The sequence below is a fragment of the Carica papaya genome, chromosome 2 (assembly GCF_054855325.1).
Source record: "Carica papaya isolate Zhongbai chromosome 2, ASM5485532v1, whole genome shotgun sequence".
NCBI classification, from domain to species: domain Eukaryota; kingdom Viridiplantae; phylum Streptophyta; class Magnoliopsida; order Brassicales; family Caricaceae; genus Carica; species Carica papaya.
In genome coordinates, this window is record NC_142310.1 from 34,565,636 (window position 1) to 34,585,890 (window position 20,255).

Genomic DNA, 20,255 nt, shown 5'->3' on the forward strand with positions numbered 1-20,255 from the left:
AACGTGGGATTGGTATAAGTACTTCACGTCACACGGAAACCCAAACCCTAACTGCCAGCCCCCGCCGAAGAGGAAGAACCAAACACCAGAGAAGGAGGCTGATCGCTGACCGTCGCCGCACCGGAGCTACCACCGACCGCCAAAAAGGTAAAAATCTCCCTTACCAGCTCAAAATTTGATTTCAGACACTCATGTAGCCAAATCAGAGCAAGAGAAATGGCAGGTGAACCAAAAACTGTGAGCAAAGTCCGGCGGAGCCGCAGCGACCAAAACTCCAAAATACCTCCGATGAGCCCCTTCCCGCTTCCCATCTCAGTAATTTTTTGGTCATTGTGTTCATCGTCCTTCTCTGTGCAGGTTAGCTGAAGAAAGAATTTCAACTGCTAAGGAGGACCAGCGGAGCCACTGCACTTGGAGGTCCCCCCCCCCCCCCCCTCGCCACGCTGATAGGTTCAATTTTTGTATTTTTTTTGTCAACCGAGTTCTTATAACGTATTTTTTTTATAGAGATACGTGTAAAACTGACTAAAATCGGTCAGGTCAAGGCGAACTGCAGCCATGTGCGGCGGAGTCGGTGCCAGAGTACAGCGCCACCACCGTGCCGGAACCCCAAAAATTGGCCAAAATGAATTTTGGACACTGATTTTAGAATTTTGAGGTATTTTTAGGTATGTGACAAGTTTTTTGAATTCGACAGAAAAAATTCAGGAAACCCAATACCTATTAGGAGGCATAGTAGACAGCTCGATGTCTCGAAACACCGATCCAGGTAAGGATCCCTCATTCTATTCTTCGTTACAGTAAATTGAGTTTTAACAATGTATAATTTCATATTTTTGTGAAAATTTTAAAAATTTTAAAAATAATTACAGGTCATTAGTGGAGACAGAACTAGTTTGTTCACAATTGTCTTGATTTTCTCTTTATTTTTCTGTATTATCCTATTTACTTGATTTTCGTATAATACATGTTATTAATTTATAGTTTCAATTGTCTTATCGACTTAGCTGGTTATTTTAGTTATATATCGTCAATATGAATGTAGTTTAATTTATATGTGAATGTAATATAAGATATTGGTATGCATTATTGGTTGTTTATTGATAAAAATCTATATGTTAAAGACTTGCTGGTTACTCATGGAAAGGGCAGACGGACCCAATACATAGAGAACCCTACGGCGAACGTTATCTCAGTCAAACGGGACTGGAAAGTCCCTTATCAGAAAGGTTTAGGAGGTATGATTTACCCTCATACCAAAGGGGTATCGAGGCGATGGAATGTTTGATGCCCATTACCGGACGGGGTATGAAGACGGCCGGTTAATTGTAAAATTAGATATTGGATTCACGAGTAAGGAGGACATTCCTATAGACCACTAGGGATATGAGTAAGTAGGTAAGAAAGGAAAGTTATTCTCTTATTCTCTTATGCGTGAAAGTGAAAAGTTATATGGATATGGACTTTCATAGGTTGTTTTTGGAAAACTCGTTACAATAAGTATCAAACAAACGTATATAAGTTTAAAGATATTTAAATAAAGTAAGGGCTCCATTAATTATTTTTTTTTATTTTTACCAATCTTTAGTTTTCTGTATCTGTGATTAATATGATATTTTTACTCAGATAGTATAGCTCACTCTTTCATTAACTATTTCAGATCAAGAGGAACAGGATCCAGATCACGATCAGCAAGAGGGTTGTAAGTAGTTCACCATTGGACTCTCTTCAAATACTAGTGAAAGTTGTCCTATGATACTTTTGTATTTGTTCTTCATTTCATTTCTTTAATTACCATTTTTCTTTCAGAATGGATATTCTCATAACTCTATTGGGCATTCTAAATTATTGTATAAGGAATGTAAACTCTAAATCTATTAATCACTTCCGCATTTATTTTATGAATTCATTTCCATTTAAGATTTTGGGCCTTTATAGTTGGTGTCAGAGCTGCATTCCTTGAAATCATTCCTTACACAAAGACTTAAAGACACCAAAATATAAATTATCACTCTTAACCCTTTATTGTGAAAAGAAAGTACAAGAACATACGAAGACGAGGGCCCCTATTGAACAAGGCAGCCCAAGATGGGTCATTTTGAGAGGATGTCGATGGCTCTTCGAGATATCAGAGAGACTCATCTCTGCCCAGCAAGTTAGAGAAAAGAGGAGGGAGTTGTCTGACCGTCCATCACTACCACAGTGTGAGACACCCCTACAACAAGAGGATTCAGTATCATCTCCATACAACCCTGCCCCTCCACCTTATCATTTGGCACTGCCACAGTATAATTCGGTGCCTCACCATACAACCAAGTGCCACCACAGAGTCACCCAGTCCCTCCCCAACATAATCCAGTTCTTTTTTAACAGGACTTGCAAACACCGCGGTAAGGAATATGGGGATCGATCTTGCTATCACCTCAACAACACTTGCCGCATCTACAAAAGTGCCCAACACTATACGAGAAAAGATTTGCGGAATAAAAAATCAAGTCAGACCTCCAGTGTAGGGCATATTCTATACCCTCACTCAGTAGGATACTGAAATTAACCCAGACGTGATATAAAACAAACGTAAAAAAGAAATTTGTATTTGAGAGATTCTCGTGGTCTAAAATTCTCCAGACATGTTCCCTGATGAAATATCAGGATTGCCGGTGGATAGAAAAATTAAATTTACTATAGATCTTCAACCTAGCACCTAGCCAATCTCAGCGCCCCTTATCGTATGAGTCGTGTAGAGGTGGAAGAATTGAGAAAATATATCAAAGAATTGAAGGAATGGGTTCATCCGACTTAGTATATCTCATTGGGGTGCTAGAGCCATATTTGCAAGGAAATGGGATAGAACGTTACGATTATATATTGACTACAAGAGATTAAACAAAGTCACGATCAAGAACAAGTACCCCCTCCTTAGAATTGATGACATTTTTGACCAATTGCAGGGTGTCTAGATCTTCTCCAAAATAAATTTGCGTTCGGGTTACCACAAGGTAAAGATCAAGACAAATGACATTCCCAAGACAGCTTTCAGAATCAGATACGGATATTATGAGTTCCTAGTCATGCCTTTAAACTAACCAACACACCAGCCATTTTTATGAACTTGATAAACAAAATTTTCAAACAATTTCTGAATCAATTCATTATTGTGTTTATCGATAATATCCTGATATATCCAAAGAGTAGAAAGGAACACGTTCACCACCTGACTCACGTTTTGCAGGTTCTTAGAGAGAAGAAATTGTATGTAAAATTGAGTAAGTGTGGGTTCTGCCTTGAGTAGACTACATTTCTAGAATACATCATATCAAGGGATAGAGTATCAGTGAACTTCAAAAAAGTTGAGGCAGTGCTTGGTTGGGAGAAATTGACCTCAGTCAAAGATATTTGTAACTTTTTGGGAATGACAGGTTATTTCCGCATATTTATAGAAGGATTTTCTAGCATAACTGCTTGCAATACCCAGACCCAGAATTTGGCCCGGAATCAATTTTAACATTTTAAATATATAAAAAATTTATTTTTAAATTAATTTATTTTAATTTTTTTGAATTTGTGAAAAAAATAAGTTAATGATGAAATTAAAAATAATTTTGAAAAAAATGGGTGAAAATTTGGGTTGGGATGGTGTTTTTAAAAGAAAAATCATAAACTGGGAGTTAAAGTGCAAATAAGAAAAATTTTGTCACGTATGACCACTCAGTCAGCAGCCCCGACGAATCAGAGCAAGCCGAGTGGCAAGGCATGCTAACGTCGGTGCCACACGAGATGTCACGTGGGCGATCCGCGTGCCCCGCGATCGAACAACATAAGATCAATCCTGCGCGCGTAAACGATCCAGATTTATTCCCCTTTTAGATACGATCGGACGGTCGAAATCAAATCACGATGAATGATTTAGATTCATTTTCTCCTTAAATGCGATCGGACGGTTGAGATCAAATACGATGAACAGTCCATATTTATTTTCTCCTTAGACTCAATCGAACGGTCGAGATCAAACGCGATGAATGGCCCAAATTAACGTGATATGGGTATAAATATTTCGCATCATACTGAATTCAAACTCTAGCTGCCAGCGTCCCACCGAAGAAGAAGAAGCAGTCGCCGGAGAAGGGAGCCGATCGCCAACTGCCACTGCACTGGAGCTACTTCCGACTGTCAAAAAAAGTAAAAATTCTCTTACTTGCTTGGAATTCGATTTCAAGCACCCATGTGGCCATATCGGAGCAAAATAAACAGCGAGTGAGCTGGAAACAGTGGGTAAATTCTGGCCACGCTGCCGTGGACAAAAACCTTAACCTCTTCCCATGAGCCTCTTCTCGTTTTTCGTTTCGTGTAATTTTTTTACTATTGTGTTCGCCGTTCTATTTTCAAGTTGACTGAAAAAAAATTCTAGCCGCGAAGGTGAGCCAGCGGAGCCGCTGCACCCGAAGGACCCTACCACCAGTAGGTATTCATTTTCTGATTTTTTTCGGCCAACCAAGACCCCCTAACATGCTTTTTTCACATAGATATGTATAAAAGCGGCTGAAATTGGCCAAAACCAGCCGAGAACTAGCAGGTCGAGGCAAACCGCCACCATCACCGGAGCACGACGGTGCCGCCATGTCGAAACTCCGAAATTGGCCGAAAAATATTTTTAACATCGATTTTAGATTTTTGGGGTATTTTTATGTACGTGAAGTGTGTTTTAATTTTCGTAAGAAAATTCAAAAAATTCGAGGACTACTAGTAAGTACAGTAGAAAGTTCGATATTTTGGACATTGATTCGGGTAAAGATCCCTTACTCTTTTCTCTATTATGACAAATTGAGACTTAATAATTAATAATTATATATTTTCATAAAAAATTATAAAATCTTAAAAATAATTACACGTCATTAGTAGAACCAAAACCGGTTAGTTCACAGTCGTTTCGATTTTCTATTTGTTTTCCTATATTGTGTATATTTATTTACTATTATACTGCATATAACTCAATTGATAGTTTTTAGGGTCTTTTTGGTTATTTTATTATTATTTTTCCTGCATTGCGTGCCGGTATTTCGGTCATTGGTTATTTAGCTGTGTTAAAACTATATTGTTGTTTAAGTGAACGGTGAGTATAAAATGAGATATGATTATTGCATGGTTGATGGTTATGTTGATGAAAATTTGTATAAGAAAGACTTATTGGATACCTGGAAAAGGGCAGATAGGCCCGGTACATAAGAAATCTTACTGTGAACGTCATCTCAGTCGGATAGGCCTGGGAAGTCCCTTATCAGTAAGGTCTGGGAGATATGGTTCACCCTCATACCGGACTGAGTATCGAGATGGTGATATGTTTGGCGCCCATACCAGACGGGGTATGGGGACGACCGGTTAACTGTTTAATTGGATATTGGGTTCACGAGTAAGAAGACATGCTTATGGACCCCCAAGGGTACTGGTAAGCGAGTAAAAATATAAAATAATCGTTTATTGTTATCTTCTATGTAATAAATAATAGTGCATGAATACGAGTTTTCATAAGTTATTGTTGGAAAAGACTTATTACACAAATATGGAATAAATGAATTTTATTTATAGTAAATGAGTTTACATTAAATTAAGGGTTCAATTGGTTATTTTTCTTATTTTTACCAATTTTCAGTTTTCTGTATCTGTGATTAGTGTGATATTCTTACTGGGTTAGTATAGCTCACCCATTCATTAACTATTTCAAATCAAGAGGAACAAGATCTAGATCCCGATCAACAAGGGAGTTATGAATAGTTCACCATTCGGACTCCCTTCAAAAGCTAGTGAAGGTCATCGTAGAATTGCTTAGTTATTTATCTTTCATTTATTTCTTTGATTTTCGTTTGTTCTTTTAGAAGAGACATTCTCGTAACCCTATTGAGCATTATAAAGTATTGTATGATGAATGTAAATCATAACTCTATTATTTTGCTTCCGCATTTAATTTATGACTTTATTTCTATTTAAGTTCCAGACTCTTACACCGCCCCTCTGACTTAGCTCACAAAGAAGAACATTAAGATTGAATGGAATGAAAACTGCGAAATGAATTTTATAAAACTCAAGAAGCGGTTGACTACTGCACCCGTGTTAGTTTTACCGAGTAGAACAGGTGAATATACAATATATAGTGATGCATCCTAACTGGGATTAGGTTGTGTTCTGATGCAGTGTGGCAAAGTCATAGCATATGGGTCTAAGTAGTTAAAGAGTCATGAGAAAAATTACTCCACTCAAGACTTAAAACTTGTCGCCATTATTCATGTCTTGAAGATCTGACGCCACTACCTGTATGGGAAGACTTTTGAAATTTATATTGACCATAAGAGCTTGAAGCACATATTCACTTAGAAGGATCTCAACATTTATCAGAGGCGTTGGATAAAGCTTCTCAAGGATTACGATTGTAATATTTTGTATCATCTGGGAAAGGGCAACGTAGTAGCCAATACACTCAGCAGAAAAAGTATAGGTATGTTAACTCACCAAATAGTTCTGAATGCAAGGTAATAAAGATCGCACAACATATACGACTTTAGAACTTCAAGAAAGTTACATGCTTGGCCCACTTGACTATTCAACATGAATTGATCCACAGAATAAAAGAAGCTCAATTAATCGATTTCACCATAGCCGCCCTCAATGAAGATGGAGAATAGGGAGCACATCCATAATTTCAAGTCTCTGTCGATGGGTTACTTAGCTTCCAGGATAAGGTGTGTGTTCCAGATAACAGTGAACTTAAAAGGGATAACATAACAGAGGCTCACAACTCAAAGTTCGTCATAGACCCTGGAAGTACTAAATTATATCAAAGTATGCAACCCTGATTTTGGTAGAGCAATATGAAAAGAGATATAGCCAACTTTATTTCCAAGTGTCTGGTATGTCAATAGGTCAAGGCTGAGTATCAATGCCCAGACGAGTTACTTCAATCATTACCGATCCCGGAGTGGAAGTGAGAGCATATCACAATACACTTCGTGAAAGAATTGCTTAAGGCACGAATAGGGCATGATGTTATCTGAGTGATTGTTGACCAGCTCACCAAGTCCTCTCACTTCTTGGCTATTAAGATGACCGATCCTTTGGACAAACTAATAAGAATGTATATTCAGGAGATAGTCATACTACATGGAGTTCTAGTGACAGTAGTATCCGACAGGGACCTCAGATTCACTTCTCGATTTTGGTCTAGTTTACAGCAAGTCATGGAAACGAAATTGTCCCTTAGTACCATATTGCACCCTCAAACTGATGGACAATTAGAGAGGACGATTCGCATACTGGAGGATATGCTCCGAGCTTGTGTTATAAACTTTGGAAGCCATTGGGATGATAACCTACCTTTGATAGAGTTTGCCTACAATAACAAATACTAAGCAAGCATCAGCATGGCCCCGTATGAGGTATTGTATGGTCACTCATGCAGATCACCGATCTATTCAGAAGAGGATGGTGATAGAAAATTATCCAACCTAGATCTTGTGAAGGAGACTACAGCTAAGATAGTTAAGATCAAAAAGAATATTCAGACAGCTCATAGCAGACAGAAAAGTTACGCAGACACTCGGATGAGGGATTTGGAATTTGAGAAAGGTGACCTAATGTTTCTTAAGGTCACTCCTTTCAAAGGGATCAGTAGGTTTAGCAAAAGAGAAAAATTAAATCCCTAGTTCATCAGGCCATTTGAGATCTTAGACCAGATTGGTACGATCGTCTATAAACTGACATTACTTCCAAAGTTATCCATAGTTCATAATGTGTTCCATATCTATGCTACGCAAGTATAACCCGAACCCCTCATACATCTTGTCCCACGAGCTTTTTTTACTCTAAGAGAATCTATCTTATGAGGAAGTACCATTAAACATTATAGACTGGAAGAGTAGAGTACTCTGCAACCAAGATATTTCATTCGTCAAAGTCCTATGGCAGAACCATACGTAGGAAAAGACCACTTGGGAACTAGAATCAAACTTCAGGGCCTACTACCCCCAGCTATTAGACTGAGTGACAGAGTGACCAATTTGAGAGATCAAATTTTCTTAAGAGGGGAGAGTTGTAATGCCCAAGCCTAAAAAATGACCCGAGATAATTTTTTATTATTATATTATTAATTTAAAATAATTAATTATTTTATTTTATTTTTATTTAAGAAAAATTTTGAGAAAAAATAAATTAGGGACGAGATTGAAAATAATTTTGGAAAAAATGAGTAAAAATTTGGTTCAGGAGGTGTTTTGAAAGAAAAATTAAAAATAGAGGGTTAAGGTGCAAAAAGAGAAAGTTCAGCCACGTAGGATCACCCAGTTAGCAACCTTGACGAACTGGAGCACGCCGCGTGGCAAGGCACGTTGACGTCGGTGCCATACGGGAGGCCACACAGATGATCTGTGTGCCTCACGATTGGACGACCTTGGATCAATCCCACATGCATGGACGGTCCGGATTCGTTTTTTTCTTAAGCGCGATCGGACGATCGAGATCAACGTGATGAACGGTTTATATTCATTTTCTCCTTATGCGCGATCGAACGAACAAGATCGATTGCGATGGATGGTCCAGATCAACGCGGGATGGGTATAAATATTTCGCATCATAAAAAAACTCAAACCCTAACCGCCAGCCTCCGCTAGAGAAGAAGAACCAGACGGTGGATAAGGAGGCCGACTGCCGATCACCATCACACCGTAGCCACTATCGGCTGCAAAAAAAAGTAAAAATTTTCCATACCCTCTTGAAATTCGATTCTGAGCACCTTTGTGGCCAAATCAGAGCAAGAGGGATGGCGGGTGAGCTGAAAATCGTGGGCAAAGCTCGGCCAAGCCGCCGTGGCCAAAATCCCAAAATACCTCTGATGAGCCTCTTTTCGCTTCCCGTTTCACACGATTTTTCGATCATTGCATTTATCATCCTTTTCTATGCAGGTTAGCTGAAGAAAGAATCTTCGGGTAAAGATCCCTCACCCTATACAAGTCACTAGTGAAGCCGGAACCGGTTAATTCACAATTATCTTGATTTTCTGTTTATTTTTTTGTACTGTCCTACTTTCTTTATTTTTTTATAGTACATGTTCTTAATTTATAGTTTCAATAGTCTTATCGACTTATCTGATTATTTTGATTATATATTGTCAGCATTAATGTAGTTTAATTGATCTGTAAATATGATATGAGATATTGGTATGCGTTGTTGGTTGATGAAAATTTGTATGTGAAAGACTTGTTGGTTACTAAGGAAAAGTGCGAACGAGTCCGGTACATAGGGGACCCTACCATGAACGTTACCTCAGTCGGACGGGGTTGGAAAGTCTCTTACCAGAAAGGTTTGGGAGATATGATTCACCTTTATACTAAACGAGGTATTAAGGCGACGAAATGTTTGGCTTCTATTACCGGACGGGATATGGAGACGGCCGGTTAATTGTAAAATTGAATATTATATTCACGAGTATGGAGGAGATCCTTATGGACCCATAAAGGTACTAATAAGCAAGTAAGAACTGAAAGTTATTATCTTTTGTTTTTTTATGCGTGAAAGTGAAAAATGGTATAGCTATACGTTTTCATAGGTTATTTTTTAAAAATTCATTACGGTAAGTATCAAACAAACATTTTTAAATTTAAATATATTTAAATAAAGCAAATGCTCTATTAGTTGTTTTTTTATTTTTACTAATTTTTAGTTTTCCGTATCAGTGATTAGTGTGATATTCTTAATGGACTAATATAGTTCACTACTTTATTAACCATTTCATATCAAAATTATCAGAATCCAGATCCCAATTAGCAAGTGAGTTGTTAGTAGTTCAACATCGAACTCCTTTCAAGTACCAGTAAATATTGTCTTATGGTACTTTTGTATTCGTTTTTTCATTTCATTTCTTTAACTACCGTTTATCTTTCAAAATGAATATTCTCGTAACCTTATTACACATTTTAAATTATTGTATAAAAAATGAAAATTTTAACTCTATTAATCGTTTTTGCATTTATTTTATAAATTCATTTTCATTTAAGGTTTCGGAGCTTTTCATATTTCATCAAACATTAGTATATATGTATATATTTATATATGTGGGCAATATTTATTTCATCAAAATGGATTAAAAATATAGTAAGTGAAACAAGCGGGTAACTTATGTCAGTTAAGTTTTGTGTATATAATTAATCAGATGGGGACTACTTAAATTTATCATATAATCATATTACCATATAATTAAACGTACCATATTAGCTAGCATGATCATGAGAAAAAAGCATTAAAAAGATGGATCGGAACAATATTAAATCCACACGTTACAGAAGTACCAATTTTTGGATCCATCTCAGCCAAATATGTGTATATACAAGAAGTGAACATGCTTCTAATGCTATATCATAGTCATATTGAATATAGTGCAACTGTCAATCCCAAGACACTATCAATACAAACAATATAATTATGTAACAAATATCACATGTTTCATCATTAAACCATCTTTAAGAGTAAAGAAACTAAAATCATCAACATCCATTAACTATGGCAATAAGGAATCCCCCAGGTAATTATTCATAGGCTGAGGCACACAGGAATCATCATAACTAGCCCATGAATTCATGAAGTACAAGCACTAAAGTTATATCAAGGGCACCAATTATATAACTTCGGCTCATTTTTTGCAGAATGATCAACAGATAAAAGAACTGGCAAATGTAACTAAGATGCTGCATGACATTATTATTCATATAGTCCAAGTTTATGTGACCTAAAATTTTTGTCAAATGAAATAACTTCCACCTCGATTGTTCCCACGAATCCAAAAATAAAAATAAACGAAAAAGTTTGTCCCCTAATTAGATGTGTATTGATCATTATAAAATGCTGAGATACAATGGCATTGCTCAAACAAAACATCCAAAATTTTTCCATCAGTAAAATTGGCATATCCAACAGGATAATGACAAATAATCGTTCTCTCATTTAATATGCATACCACTTCTATCCCCTACTAAACCTGCAAAGTGATGAAGTAGAAGAGTGACTATGTAACATACATCCTTCTTGTGAAATCCGAACTACTTCCTTGTTTTGTTAAGCCTCTGCAAGTGGTAATTTATGCTGCCCCATGCTTTTCGGTTTTTGTTATTCTGCAAAAAATATTCAGCATTAATACTCACGTCACATTGCAAGAGATGCTGGCTCGATGAGTAGAATATCTGTTAAACTACATCATGCGGGGGGAACATAGAAGGGGAAAAAAGAACCGGAAATCAAAATTACCTGGGCATCCATACAGGCACCCAAAAGCTCCTTTTGCCTGGCACATTTGTCATCATTTATCTGGTTTAAGGACAAGCAGTTGAGAAATGACATCATTTCTTTCATGCAAGGTTTTGCAAATGCGCCAAATTTCTTCGGGTTTATGTATAGGCTACCAGATTTTTTCCCCATTATTCTGCAATTCAAACCACACATTGAAAACTTCAACCAGACTAAAGTAAGCATATAAAGATTATCAACTAGTATATAAACACATCTGCTTAGGAACTGAGGAAAGCACCACAATTTTGTTCGTGATCAACTACCAACCAAAGAATAAAATGACAATGTATCATGTGAACAACCTGATAAGCATTCAAGATGAGCAGGATATTAACATGGTTGCTGCACTTAACTGGAAATGTTTGACGGACTCAAATTCCACATTGATAAGATTTTGCTTACAATTTGGGAAATGTATTTCAAACTTAAAAACAAAATCTTAGTTTTTATTATCTATGCAATACCAAATAATAAATATTTTATTGTTCCTTCAAGAAAAAAACTTTCCTTTCCATATCTTAAAGAAAGACTTAAGTTTGAACACCAACTTAGAAAAATAAATTTTCCAGTTTTTATATTGCCACATTAACAGTTCTTTGGTAACCTAACCTAGTGTGTTCATATTTCAATTAGAAGTTCTAAGGTGACTCTTTTTCTAATTGTCTTATTCATATATATATAATTACTCTATTCAAAATTCCTTGAACTATTAGTAAAAGACATTCTAGTATCAATAGTAAATAATTCGAAGTCTCTTTCCTATAAGCTTTACTTTAAAAAAACAAGAAAATAAATATAATGCATATATAGCAGAAAATAAGGATTAATAGATTTATATTCTAATCACACTATTATTTGTTATACAATAAAATATTAAAATAAAGAAAAATATTATGATTTAAGCCCTTTTGCCGAGCCATATCTATCAAAATTCCTCCAAAAAAAGAAAAAAAACCTTGTTATTTAGTTACTGAAATAAATAACCTCGATATTTTTAACATCATAACTTTGAGAACATAAGAGATGAAAGGAATACATAACATATCAACAATTACCCATAAACCCGCTTAATATAACCCCTTTATAAGAACATTAGTTATGTTGTGCATTCCAGATGGGGTAAAATGGAACCACTGGAACTAGAAAGACAAAGAAAGGCTTCTTTCTTAGAAGATGAACTATTTATTGCCTATCATATGCCGAGTTCATTAATACAAGTTTCGTCACTGTACTGGATTAAAGTTAAGATCTATTGAATTCCCTTAATAAGACAATCTTAAACAGATATCTTTGAAAGAAAAAATAAAAATAAAACAAATCAAAAGAAGAGGTCTGATGGTAACAAAGAAGAAACATGTTATTTAAACACAAAGCATTCACCCATTTTACTACAGCAAAACCCAGATATAATGTACTCAAAGTTACTCATCCGGTAAAGCCGTCAGTAGCAGATTAGGAGCAATGAAGAGAAAATCTTGAATATTCATTAACGAGAAATAGAAGATCAACAAAATTATTCAATGACCAAAAGGGATAATACCCATCAAGGCAAATACAAACACCCAACTGAGACTTATCCAAACTTAATCTTCAAGTAAATTATATAAATGCACGTATATCTGTAGTTTGTGGGCGCGCAAATGTACAGGAAAACAATTAAGCAATGAGCATTGGCGGCTAAGGGAGATACCGAGAGAGGGAGTGAGTTAGTGAGTGAGGGCATAAAGCAATGGAGAGGGATATATACGCGTGAGTATGTGAATCAAAATTTACATCAAATTCTGAAGTTCCCGTTCGCTATTTCGATTCACCTTATCAAAATTTAATCGACAAGTGAACTTTAATTTGAAATTGAAATTAAAATATCAAAAAGAAAATGTTTCAACAGCTCCAGTTGAACAATAAGAAATCAACGATTCTAAGTAGAAGCGAGGGACCTTACCGGAGAACCGACCTCGAGAATTGAAGAAGGGAACTCCCGCAAGCTCTAGGGCTTTGAGGCTTTCAGCTTTGCAAGTCACTGTATTAACAAGTTTCTGGTATTTTTCTCATATGGAGTCGGGTCGGATCTTGTTCCTTTCCTGAGATTTCGGTGTAAGGCCCGAGACTGATTGGGCTAAACTGAGCCCATCTAATAAACAAATAGTCTAAGAAAAATGTGGGCCCGAAAAGCCCTGAATCCCACCAACCCACTGCCGTGCCAATCAATATAATATCGAGAATTGACACTTTATTTTTAAAATAATTTTATATTTAATATAATAATATATAAAAATATTATTTCTTTTTAAAATAAAAAATAATTTTAAATATATTAAAATAAAATTAATGTGATAATATAAATATGAATAATATTATAATAATTTAATGCAATAATATATAATATTTAATTACAGTTAATTAAAAATATAATTTTAAAATACAATATGTAATCAAAATTTATTTACAAAAGATTGCTTCTCACTTAGCACTAGAATTATAGTATACATATATTAATTAACACTGAAATAAGATAAACCCATTACTTCGATTTCCTACCTTTCCATACAAAGAATGGAAGATCTGTAAGTAATTTTTTTGGTCCTACACTGATTAAATTTCACAGCAATAAATTGTTACACAAGTGGAACCCTGCAAATTACTTCAGATTGTGTAAATTTATGCATAATATTTCAATATTTTTCCTTTTTAAGCGTACGAAAGCAGAAAGAAAGAATCCAATGCAGATATTCAACTCTCGCAATAAATACGTAATAAATAAAATATTATTAAAAAAAACAAAAAAACAAGGAGACAAAAATAAAATTGTACATAGACAGGAAAAATAAACTCATGCACGCACTTGGGTTTAAAACCCCATGACATCATCATACTTGTGTTCCCTTCGTAATCATTGGCAGCCAACCCAAGCGGTCCTCCTCCTATTTTTACTATTTACATTTTATTAACTATGTATATATATTAAGTAAATTTAGTATTTATTTTTTATTAATTTAAATCGTATATTATTTAACAAGTTAAACCTCATATATATATATATATAGAGAGAGAGAGAGAGAGATTATTATTATTTTTTTTTTTTATTCTTAAAATCCAAATTTTTGTTATAATGATATAATATATATATTTTGAGTTAATAATTTAAATTTGAGTTTTATATATTTAATAATTTAAAAATTAAATATTTTAAAATTTTTACTTTCTTGCTTCGTTTGAAAACTGATGGATATTTTTATATTATTTCATTCACTAAATATGTGGGTAAATTAATTTACATGATTTTTTTCGAACCAAAATTATTTATTTAAAAAAAAAAAAAGAAGATGATTTTAAGCACTAAAAAATAAAATAAAAACAAAACAAAACTACTTTGTCTTTGTAGTAGTTCGAGATTTGTGTATCGAAATGTTTGGATGTGTATATATAAACAAAAGACATGATATAGAACAAGTGGTATTAATATTCCGTCCTCCAAACGTCAATCAAATATCAAATTATATTTTATTTTATTTTATTTCACGTGAATATATATATATATATGTTTAATTTACGCCATAAATAGATAATTATTTTAATTAATTATTGATTAAATTGTTGAATGATAACATTTTCAAACAAAATTTATGATTATGCTTTCAACAAATCCAGCTCCAGCTATATCCAACTTAATTCAGAGTAATTAGTTTGGTTAATTGACCTTCAAATTCCTACCCAATTCCAAATAAAATATAGAATTTCAAACTCAAATATTAATTTTATAATTAAAAAAAAAATTACTTATTTCTTATGATTAATCCCCCCCCCCCCCCCCCCCCAAAAAAAAAAAAAAAAAAAAAAAAGCACTAAGTAAATTAGGTTCAGTGGATTTATAGCGATAACAATCAAATTTTAGCCAACCAAACGCTGTCTATTTTCCACAAAATGGTGGGCCCCAAATTTCGTGTATTTGAAATTGCAACGGTAATAGATAGTTAAAAAAATAAAAAATAAAATAAATAAATAAATAAAATATGAAAACAAACAAGGAAATATTAAACCACGTTTGGCACCAACCAAACTAACCTCGATTGTGGGCCACGGGCCTCACATGGAGCCATGTTCGCCATCAAATGCTAAATTATATTTTTGTTCGCTAAATTTATTATATTATTTTATTAAAAAAAAATCACTTAATTTATGGATTAATAAAATTATGTTATTATTTTGTGGAAATTGTCATTTTCAAAATATTGTCGCAAGTTAAAATTGATTTTATGTCGTTTTCCAATTTTGAATTTGGGTATACGTTACAAGCCCATTACTACTAACTTTCTATTTTTACATAATTCGAACTTTTTTTTCTCTGAGAATTCAAAATTTGAAATTAATTGGAGATTGAAAGTTGAAACTTGAAGGTAAGGGCAAACTTTCGGTCGAGTTCGCGTGATAACAGCAACATTTTTTTTAATTAAAATCACAATTATTTATTAATTTTAAAACTCTACGTCTCATAAAAAAAAAATACGAACTATATTGTAATAATTATAGACCATCTTATATAAAATTTCATACGGGTTAATTTCTTCTTTTAAGAATAAAAAATTTGTACTATTTTACGAACTAAACATCTACAATCTTATAATTGAATTAAATATGATCCAATAATTTATAAAATTCGACTACAATCTCAAAAAATTAAAAAAAAAAATCCAAATTCGTTCCGATTCGTGTTCAAATTTAATAAAACTAGTCTCCTAACTCACTCTTTTGCCATTCCTACAATTTTCGTCTAGTGACAAACAATAAGCCAAAATATTATTGCAATTTGGACCTAATTTGAAAACAAGAAAGTTCCCCACTGCCAGCATAAAGTTTCATATTTTAATTTAAAGAAATAAAAAATAATAATAATACTAGACTTATTTACACACAATTAGCTGTATACCATTGTCTCTGTGTATGGCTTATAACCCGGCGCACGTTATGTGTCTATTCTATGTTTCGTTCATTAAGAAAAGTATTAGAGACTTAATTCTATACGCATACATTTCTGATTTTGACACTGAAAACTTGCCTCTAAAATTTGGCAACAATTTTAGCTCTATGTTTAATTTTAGTCAGCCCAAAAAAAAAAATAAAATTGGCTGTGAACTAATTTAGTTTATTAATTATTAGGGGAAAAATAGTATTTCTTTTGTAATATTAAAGTGATGAAATCATTTTTAAGTAATAATTATAATTAGTATCAAATATTATTACTTTTAGTACTTTCCCATCAATTTTTTATATACGGAAATTAAATTTTTTTTCTTTAAAAAATCTTTAAAATGGATTTACCGATATTAATTTAAAAAGATTGATAATTTTTAGCTCAGAAGTTAGTATCAAAAATTATTACAGAAAAAGAAAATGACAAAATTGAAGAGGCGGTAAGGATGAACCAAATGGGTAAAACTGTAAATTACTTTTTTTTTTTTTTTTGGGGGTGGAGGAATCCTGAAATGGCATAGACCGAAAAGAGATCAACCCACCTTGAATTCAACAACATTTTATCTACTGTTTACAGATTCTATCACTTTCCCAGGAAAATTTCCAGAGAACTCATTTCCACAGTGTAGCACACATGTTAAGAGGATTAGAATTAAACCATGAAATTTACAGACGACCCAAACAAAATCAACAGAGAAGAAGAAGAAGAATTCAAAGGCTTTGAATTTCATACACAAGTAAATCGACCTGAAAATTTGACAGATTAAAAAGAATAAAAGAAAAAACAGTTCAGTTTTAAGCCTACAGACACAAAAAAAAAAAAAAAAAAAAAAAAAAAAAAAACTAATGCACAGAGGGTTTCTGGTTTAATGGTCTGAAAGTTGTAGGTGAAGAAGCCAATGGCAGTACCTGTGAAGAACATGAAGGAAACTGTGGTAAGTTTTGATGACGATTGTGATCTTTTTCTCTGTTATTTTTCACAATGAATTTCAGAAAAGAACCATCCATTTCTTCCACCGCCATTGTTGAATCATTCGAAGCTTTATTACCAGAGTCTTGAACTAACCTACCTCCATTACTAGACCTCTTCTTCTCCGCTTCCTCCGCTAATCTTCTCAGCAGCTTCTCCTCTGCATCTCTCAAGAACTTAAACTTTGGAGGAGGTGATGATCTAAACCTACTGAAACTATCTCCATCTCCAGACGATTCAAAGAGCGGATTGAACAATCCATGGAGATGAAAAGTATCTAAACTGTTCAAAGGTGGAGACTTTAAGTGAGGAGAAGCTAGAGGGGTAAGGAAAGGAGAATCAACCGCCATCACTAGGTCACTCAAGCTTCTGGTGGTTGACCTTTCACCTCTGGATTTCCCATCATCAGATTCTAAATCCTCATTCGTCTCCTCCTTGATTGTGAACAGGAACCTTGGCGGGCCAGCGAGGTTATGAAGTCTCATGAGCTCTGCCTCCACACCTTCTTCCCCAAATGCTTTTAGCAAAAAGTCTTTGCTTGAACCCAACTCAAGGTCTCGTTCATGGCAGTTCCCATCTGGGTTCATCAAAAGTTCCTGATTACTGTTGTTATTTCCGCCATTGATGTTGTTGTTGGTTGTGCTCGTTTGCCAAGAAGATGATTTTTTCCAGCAGAGAAGATGAACTAGTTCTTTTGTATAGCTGTTGTATTCATCTTCAATCTCTGTGTTTATCATTCTTCTTTTCTTCTTCCACCACAGGAGATAATATAGCTCTGCAACAAAAGCTAGGAGGAGACAACCAAAAACCATACTCAAACCAAACCCTAATCCATTAAAAGATCTCATTTTTAATTTCTCTTAACCCTGAAAAATCTCACTACATGCCCTGAAGAAAACTTGCCTAGAAAAGCTCAACAAAGAAAAGAGAGAAATTTTTTCCTCAAGATTCTCCCAGTTTTCTTAACCATGAAAATTAGAGAAACTAAGAGAGAAAGAAAAACCCAGAGAAGATTTCACGTTCCAGAGGAGACCCATTTTCTGATTTGCTTCAAAAACTCATCTTTCTCTGCAATTGAGATTCACAGTGACAGAGGCTAAAGATTCCTTAAACCAGCATATACGAGCAATTTATATATAAAATTTTTGCCTAAGACACACGCTATGAGGAATATTGGTATTTTATTTTGTTGGGAAATTTTATACAAACAAAAAAAATACAAAACTTAACATTGAAGTACCTTTTTTTAAATTACAATTGCCGAAATTTAAAATCTGAGTTGCTTAATTTTTTTAAAAAAAATAGAATTGAAAAAAGAAACTAAATATAAAGCGAAAAAATTAGTTCAAATTTAAATATTGAAGGAAAAATTAGTTTTTTTAATAATTTATTTTTTTAAAAAAAAAAACAGACTCGAGATATCAGAGTTCAGAGCACTTATAATGTTTAAAGAATTAAAAATGAAAAAACAGAACTAATACGGGGTGTGGACAAATCTTGGCTTCAAAAGGTGACGTCTGCGTGTTGTAGCTGGAGGGCAACTCGCATGGGTTTGCAATTTGTAAAAGTATGTTTGATTTAATTAATAATATTTATTGTATTATTCTTCACATTGAAATTAAAATTTTTTAAACAATTTATATTTCGTGAATTAAAATTTACTATATGCCTAAAAAATCACTCAACTTTTTAAAAATAAAAATTTTGAAATATATGAAATAAATTTATATATTTGAGATAAAAGATGGAGATAAGAACAAAATCGATAACAAGTTCAAAATGTAAAGTCTCAAAAACTTAGGTAAAATAAATTTGAATTGAATATATGAAAGCATATAATAACGTTAAGATTTACATTACTTACACGTAAATTAAAATATTCAATAGGGCTGCAAAAATGCCCCTTTCATAGTAGTTCATAACAAAAAACGAAATAAACATATAAAAATAGTAAATGAATGTTGTAGGAATGTTAACCTCCACTAGTTCTTCATAGGATTTGGGGAAATACTTACTCATAGCCCTCCTACTTGTTATAATCTGAATTTTGATTTTCTTAATCTGAAATGGTTAATAGGGATGAGGTACACTAACCCAATAAAAATATCACACTATTCACCATACGGAAACTGAATGTTAGTGAAAAAAATGACGAATGGAGCTTTTAATATAAGTAAGTTCATTTATCATAAAAAAATTATTTATTGCATACTTACAGGTACGAGATTTTCAAAATCGATCTATAAAGACAATAACTCAAATAACATTATGATTTCTTATATAAGTGAGCGAGAACAACAATTTTCTTTTTTATCTGTTTACTGGTGTTCGCATAAACCCAATAGCTAAACTTGTCAATTAACCGGCCGTACCCATATCCCGTTTGGTATGAGCGCCAAAAATGTCATCCCTCGATATTCCGTCCAGTATGAGGGTGAATCGGTCCGTCTTCATACACTATCCGATATGAGTGCTAAAAATATAATATCTCGATACTCCATCCGGTATGAGGTAACATTTATGGTAGGGTTCTTTGTGTACCCAGTCCATCCAAAATCTCCTAAGATATCTAATAAGACAACAATTTATTAATTCACATAATCAAATAATTTTTCATTTGTATATTAATTTCACATTTCACAAATCAACTGTAAATAATGCAAAACAAGCCATGTATGCATCAAGAAAACATGAATGAATCATTTAACTATTTTAATATATTATCATGTATTTAATATTGTACAAGTAAATAGTTAATTAAACATAATAAATAAATAACTAACCGATTCCAACTCTATTAGTAGCCTATAATTATTTTTAAAAAATTTTAAATTTTACGAAATATCATATTATTGATTATTAAGTTTCATAACAGGGAATAGGGTGAGAGATTTTTACCCAAATCGATGTCCGAAACACCGTACTTTCTACCGTGTCTCTTGATGGTCTCCAGATTTTCTGAATTTTCATGCAGAGATTAAATACGCTCAACGCA

The 20,255-nt window shown here is 33.7% G+C and overlaps 2 protein-coding genes across 3 annotated transcripts; both read right to left on the bottom strand.

Annotated features, from left to right (window-relative positions):
• Positions 1–10,711: 10,711 nt before the first annotated feature.
• On the bottom strand, positions 10,712–13,388 carry LOC110816285 (uncharacterized). Of its 2 annotated transcripts, none has more exons than XM_022044420.2 (3): positions 13,265–13,388; positions 11,281–11,455; positions 10,712–11,147 (listed from the first exon to the last, which is right to left on the bottom strand). In XM_022044420.2, exons 2-3 carry the CDS (start codon positions 11,449–11,451, stop codon positions 11,076–11,078), a joined length of 243 nt encoding a protein of 80 aa, XP_021900112.1. In that variant the 5' UTR covers positions 11,452–11,455; positions 13,265–13,388; the 3' UTR covers positions 10,712–11,075. The 2 variants fall into 2 exon arrangements, with proteins under 2 accessions (XP_021900112.1, XP_021900118.1); XM_022044426.2 differs by having other exon boundaries at positions 13,277–13,338.
• A 3,349-nt stretch (positions 13,389–16,737) lies between these two features.
• LOC110816277 (uncharacterized) lies at positions 16,738–18,515 on the bottom strand. Its single transcript, XM_022044410.2, has one exon. It carries the CDS (start codon positions 18,106–18,108, stop codon positions 17,134–17,136), a length of 975 nt encoding a protein of 324 aa, XP_021900102.2. The 5' UTR covers positions 18,109–18,515; the 3' UTR covers positions 16,738–17,133.
• Between the last annotated feature and the right edge of the window lie 1,740 nt (positions 18,516–20,255).

What these genes read in the sequence shown, in the direction of transcription:
- LOC110816285 (XM_022044420.2), bottom strand. Translation starts at nt 11,451, where the DNA reads ATGGGGAAAAAATCTGGTAGCCTATACATAAACCCGAAGAAATTTGGC. An exon ending in GTGCCTGTATGGATGCCCAG is followed by an intron (nt 11,148 to 11,280) that starts GTAATTTTGATT and finishes TATTTTTTGCAG; the next exon opens with AATAACAAAAACCGAAAAGC.
- LOC110816277 (XM_022044410.2), bottom strand. Translation starts at nt 18,108, where the DNA reads ATGAGATCTTTTAATGGATTAGGGTTTGGTTTGAGTATGGTTTTTGGT.